The sequence below is a fragment of the Eleutherodactylus coqui genome, chromosome 12, assembly GCF_035609145.1.
Source record: "Eleutherodactylus coqui strain aEleCoq1 chromosome 12, aEleCoq1.hap1, whole genome shotgun sequence".
NCBI lineage: Eukaryota > Metazoa > Chordata > Amphibia > Anura > Eleutherodactylidae > Eleutherodactylus > Eleutherodactylus coqui.
Window position 1 is genome coordinate 26,026,526 of NC_089848.1, and position 6,520 is coordinate 26,033,045.

The 6,520-nt window shown below is 46.7% G+C and overlaps 1 protein-coding gene across 3 annotated transcripts in view; it reads right to left on the reverse strand.

Moving 5' to 3' along the window:
- Window positions 1-1,261: 1,261 nt before the first annotated feature.
- Window positions 1,262-6,520, reverse strand: part of ULK4 (unc-51 like kinase 4) — a 649,532-nt gene continuing 644,273 nt past the window's right edge. For all 3 annotated transcript variants that reach the window (XM_066584674.1, XM_066584676.1, XM_066584675.1), the window contains exon 37: window positions 1,262-2,030. In XM_066584674.1, coding sequence (XP_066440771.1) covers window positions 1,964-2,030 — 67 coding nt within the window. In that variant the 3' untranslated portion in view covers window positions 1,262-1,963. The remainder of the gene's footprint in view (window positions 2,031-6,520) is intronic.

The window sequence follows — 6,520 nt, forward strand, 5'->3', positions numbered from 1 at the left end:
TGTTCCCTGCTCCTGCTTTCCCAATTGTCTTCACCCTGTACCTTGATTAGACACACTATTTAAACCTAGCTTTGTTCCTCTCTCATTGTGTGATTATTGAGCTCCCAGCCTGTAATCAAGCTCCTCTTCTTCCTGCTCCTCCATCTACAAATATTTGGTCAGTGTACTGATCTCTGGCTTCCCCTGACTACGCTACATGTCTACTCCTTTTGTACTGCAAACCGATACTACCCTTGTACCGACCTCTGGCTTCCACTGACTATGCTACCCGCCTACTCCTTTTGTACTGCGAACCGATACTACCCATGTACCAACCTCTACTGACTACCTGCCTGTTCCTCTTATACTGCGAACCAATACTACTACTCTGGCCTCCACTGACTATGCTACCTGCCTGCTCCTCTTGTACTGCAAACCAACATTACCCATGTATCGAAGTCTGTCTTCCTATGACTATGCTACCAATTTGCACCAGTTTAAAACAAAGAGAATCCAACCCCGAACCGGATCATTATAGTGGCAGGTAATCAGGTGAGGGAAACGGGTATAGGAAAAAATGTGTTTTTAGCGAGGTAGCACTTTAGGTAATGAAATACCTGAAAACGAAGAGCCTCCTAATATACAAATAAATATTTCAGAGATATATGTGATCTATATGAAATGTAAGGAGCTTAAAGGGGTTGTCCCGAGGCAGCAAGTGGGTCTGTACACTTCTGCATGGCCATAATAATGCACTTTGTAATGTACATTGTGCATTAATTATGAGCCATGCAGAAGTTATAAAAAGTTTTATACTTACCTGTTCCGTTGCTGGCGTCCTCGTCTCCATGGTGCCGACTAATTTTCGCCCTCCGATGGCCAAATTAGCCGCGCTTGCGCAGTCCGGGTCTTCTGCAGTCTTCTATGGGGCTCCGTGTAGCTCCGTGTAGCTCCGCCCCGTCACGTGCCGATTCCAGCCAATCAGGAGGCTGGAATCGGCAGTGGACCGCACAGAAGAGCTGCGGTCCACGGAGGAAGAGGCCATCTTCAGCGGTGAGTAGAGAAGTCACCGGAGCGCGGGGATTCAGGTAAGCGCTCCGGTGAGCTTTCTTTACCTCCCTGCATCGGGGTTGTCTCGCGCCGAACGGGGGGGGGGTTGAAAAAAAAAAAAACCCGTTTCGGCGCGGGACAACCCCTTTAATAAAGCCATCAAAATTCAAAGTTTGGCCAAGCATTATGGAAAAAATGCAACAACGTTAGCAAACACCTTTATAAAGCCCATATTCTTTTTATTGAAATATATAAAAACATGAAAAAGGCAATTAACAAAATTTTAAAAAATTCTTAAATGCAACAGTGTGTATGCGACTACAAATACGTAGGCCGAGATGCTGCTCTGTGTCCTATGAAAGCATAAAAATATATATACTTTTGACACCCAACGGATGATGTCACAATTTTTTGAAAGATGTATCGTTTTCCAGTGGATTCCCGGATAATGGCGCCGTGTACATCTGAGCCCCGGTAAAGCACATGTGGAGTTTATAAGAGTCCTGCAGACATTGTCTTGAACCTCCAGTATGAACAGACTCAGAAAGCGCAAGTTCAGTAACATTAACCCTTTCCAATCGACTGTCTGATGTCTAAAGACCTTATGATTTAAGGTTGTACGGCTCCGATGTTGGAAGACGCCCATTGGGGTTCTCTTACTGTATATTGCCAGCCTCTCTGCTGTCAGAGCCTATCCAACATGTCACCTCATGCAGTACTGGCTTTAGCCAGCATATAGCGCTGTTGTATTACAGCAGAAAAAGAGAAAGCCCCCTAGGAAAACCAGGATACTAATTGGATTGGAAAGGGTTAATAAGGCAACAGTTTTCTACCGAGAAAGTAATGATTTACACCTGGATGAATTCTTCCACCGTCTGAAGTTGCTTCCATCTGTAGTCTTTCTGAGAATGTAAAGATAATATTCTCCTGCTGTCTATCGGCGTCCTACTGCGCCGAGGATCTCCGATGCCAGGGAAGTTACAGCAATATCCTTATTCAAGCTGAAAGAAAATCACAGTATTTTACATGAGAATCACACCAGCAACAGAAAATATTCCAGACATGAAAGCATTTTCTGCAGCAGTAAGGTTTCCGCGTCACAGTCTAGATGCATCATACTAGGCGGCAGGCCAAGCTGTCAACCCTACCTGCACAGCAAATAGTCATTCTATAAACATCACAGGATTCTACGTTTTTAGCCAATACCACAATTAGTCATGTTTTGCATATAAAATCCGAGGCGTATAGAGGTACAGTAGGACCCCATAGACTCTATAGATGCCATACAATGACTGTACAACTCGGAAGTTGTATGGAACCATAATACACTCCTGTGTATAAGCCCTAAAATGCTTGGATCCATAGAATGAACACGTTTGCCTGGGTCCCTTCAAACTCTATCAAACAAGCCCCAAGTTATACACTTTGACATCTGGGATGTGGAAGGCTGGCATGACTGCATGGAAACTAATTTTTCCGTAGCATGCTATAGAGTAGTGGTGGTGAACCTGCGGCACGCAGAACCCTCCCTGCTGGCACGCATGGTAGCGGCTGCTCACCATGGCAGTGTATACCAGTCGGGGTGCCGCGGCTCTTCTGGCGGTATTCACTCAGCGGCACTGATCCCGGCACACACTGTGACGTCAGTGTGCAGCTGGGATCCTTCTCCCCCCTCCCCTGATGTCCCCCTCCATGGTTCCGTGAGAGCATGGGGGAGAAGGCGTCCGGCAGCACACACTGACGTCACAGTGTGCACCTGGGATCAGCACTAGCAGCAGCGCCGAGCAGAGGAACAGCAGCACTTTGACGAGGAGGAGGGAGTAAGTGTATAGGTCTCAGGGGGGCACTATTACTACTGGGGCTGATATAGGGGATACTATTCGTAACAGTGTCCCCTATATCGGCCCTAGCAGTAATAGCATTAGTACTGGGGCCACTGTGGGGTGTCACTATTACTACTGGGGCCACTGTGGGGGGAAGGGGTGGTCACTATTACTACTCGGGCTGCTGTGGGATGTCACCATTACCACTGGAGCCGCTGTGGGCTTTCACTATTACCACTGGGACTGCTGTGGGATGCCACTATTACCACTAGAGCCGCTGTGGGCTGTCACTATTACCACTGGGGCAGCTGTGGCTGTCACTATTACCACTGGAGCCTCTGTGGGATGTCACTATTACTACTGGGACCGCTGTGGAATGTCACTATTACCAGTGGGGCCACTCTGGGGCTCACTATTACTGCTGGGGTATGTTTACATGTGGCGGAAATCCTGCAGAATGTTCTCAATAGAAATGTCCGTGCCAAATTCCGCAGCATTTCTGCATCCAAAAAGCAGTCAAAATCTGCACCCGGTCTATTTTGAAACAGCCCTTTCCTTTTTATAACAACGGAGGTAAAATCATATGTCATGATAAGCCCCGCCCCCTGACGTGTTGGCACTGTGCGATAAATAAGTGGGTTTTGCGTTGCAGTTTGGGCACTCGGTCTCCAAAAGGTTCGCCATCACTGCTGTAGAGTTATTGCTGCGAAACCTGCAGGTGGATGCCCGCTCCGGATTCGGCAGCAAAAATCCACCCGTGTACATGAGGCCTTATTTGGAGGGGTCACATCCTCTTGAGGGGTGATGTTTAGCCCCAGTGCGACCCCACGCATATAAGAACTAGTGCACGGAATAGAACATTCTTGGCCCTCATATTCCTGACATTCATACCCTGTGCGCAGTCCTCTACACAAGGGATGATGGAAAGTCTAGATGTCTTGGTCTGCTCACCGGCATTATGTTGCTACAGCTGTTTCATTCACTTTGAAGGAAGAAGTTAGGAAGCGGCGCAGAATGTTACATTCCTGTGTGCAGCGAGGGTCAGGATGTGTGCTGGCATTCTGAAGCTTCCTGCCAATGTAATGGTCACACCCTGCAGCAAACCTAATGTTCCCAAATGTGAAAAAGCCTTTATGCATAGTCTATGAATGTCATAAATAATAAATCCAGTCCATGGCGAGGGGAGAGTACATAATATAGGTTTTTTAATATACTTTTCTTATTTTCAAAAATGGCTGCAGCCCGGTATATTAAAACCCAACGTAATAGCAATCATTTATTTATTGGTTCATATTCTCAGCATTTCAGCCCGGATTTCTGCTGACCACACGGTTTCTGCAACACAGAGAGGTAGATTCTTCATAGGCATTTGGAATATTTACTGATTAGCCAGGCTCACAAGTCTTCACAAATCGATAGTTCTGCACAAGCCAAAGAAACTTATCTCAGGCTCGAGCACCTTGCTTCCCATCTGCTGCTGATGCTGTTATTATGTAACTATATATGTGCTTTACATACGGGGCTCCGCGGCACCACAGGGCGAGGTGGGGTACCGAGGGCGTCACTTACCTCATTACAAGGGAACGTTCACCTCTTTATAGTTTATACAGGGTGCGATCAAAAAGCCGGATCCAGCGCTACATCCCAATACTGGTGTCCTATACTGAGATAGCAATAGCGTACTTGAATAGGAAGGCATAGATGCAATTACATGATAGTATGGAGCACGGGCCCCTGGGGGCCCCAGAACATGGATTTCAGTTTTGTGTTGTGGCCCCTGTAAGAGATAGAGAGTAAATCAATTCCAAAGTTGCAGAGCAGCACATGAGAAGCAGAAATCCGTTTTCGACGTCTCTCTGAGTCTGGTGGGACCGATGCTGTGACTGAAGGAAAGTGTACTCGAAGTGGCCTCCTGCTGTGATCCATGCATGAAGCCGTTGTTGGACCTGTGCTCATTCCAGGAACTCTTAAAGCGGATCGGTACCTGAAACAGATGACTTTGTAGATGATCGGCCCCTATCGTAGCAGAAGGAGGCCACTTCATGTACGCTTTCCTTACTGCAGGCATAGCAGCGGTCCCACGGGACGTAGTGTATGTGTACATGTGGCAGAAATGCTGCGGAATGTCTGCTGTGTACCCGCAGTCATCCCCCCCACACCCCCACACCCACCTCCCGACGGCCTGACCTGAAGTGCAGCGCCGCTGTGCACTTCCGCATCACCTGACCAGTGGTGCTGCACTCTTGCAGGCTGACAGGTGGCCTGGTGAAGGAAGCGCTGTCAGCTGAAGATTTCGGAGGTAAGCACGATGAAATCAGCACCAATGGTCTGGATTTTGACACTCTTTGGATGCGGAAATTTGCTGCAGATTCTCCGCTGTGGACTTTCCACAGCATTTCCACCATGTGTAAACATACCCTTAGAGAGGGGCTACAACATGAAACTGAAATCCACGTCCTGGGGTCCTCAGGAGCCTCTGCACCCTTCCATCATGTAGTGCATGATTATGCCCTGCAGTGAATATAGACATCATGAGCTTGTCATGGCATATATATTAAACAGATGCCTTAATAGCCTATGGTGACAGATGCCATCCAGTGTTCAAGGTCTAAAATTCTGACATTAGTTGTATTCAGCTCAGCCAGAAACAACTAATTATGTGAACCCAGCCTAACTAGTTTATTGTAGAGTGCCTGGCAATTTCAGACCAGAGCAGGACATGCATAATGTATATTAATTCGGTTAAAGGGGTTCTCCCACTTCTAGCTGTTTTCAGACAGCTCCCTACATTGTGCAACGGCCCAGGATGGTACTACAGGTTGAAACACACACACATTAATGTGCACTTAAAACAATACCAGAACAGGATGAGTAGAGGAGTAAATACTTAATTAGTCCACTGATAAGGATGTGAATGTTTTATGGCCTCTAAATTGGTGTTGGGAGGTCACCAGGCCAGAGTGTTATCTTTAAAAAAAAACAAAAAAAAAAACTCATGATGTGATGTCACCCTAGGAGTCAGTCATGACTCGGTGCTTGCACAAGGGAAATTTACTTTTACCTAGCACCTTTTAATATGGTGACTTTCATGTTTTCTGTGTTGTGTCCATGACTAGAAAAATGCTCGGCCGCAGTGCACAAATTGTGTGGTGATGAGATCTCATCCTCGCTTTCGGTTTCTGTCTTGTTTCTCCGATATAAAGCCCCCTAACAGGACATTTACTGCACAGGATCAGGTACACAACATCAGACATGAAACATGTGACTGTCCTGGGGATCTTATAGTCCTGCTGTGTGTTGGGGATCCGTATCCTGTCCGCAGTCAGTATATGTGAGCAGGTCTTACAGCTCCTTACATTACAGGGATAAGTTCCTTTTTGTGTGTCAGAGGGCAATGCACTCCTGATTATAAAGTTCCTCAGATTTGGGGGTTTCCTGTAACACAGAAGCAGAGGGGCCAGGAATATGGTGTTCAGGTGGTCATCCTTGTGTAGGTATGATGGAGGTTTTCCTTACTACCTCTAGCTGTGGATTGTAAGTCACTACTAGAGTACATGATTGTTTCCTTCCTTCTCCTTGTTTTGGAGTAGTTGATTTCTGTGTATCCTGGTGGCTCTGGTGATTTGGTCATCAATTGAGGTGGGATGGTAGCCCTGATTTATAAATGT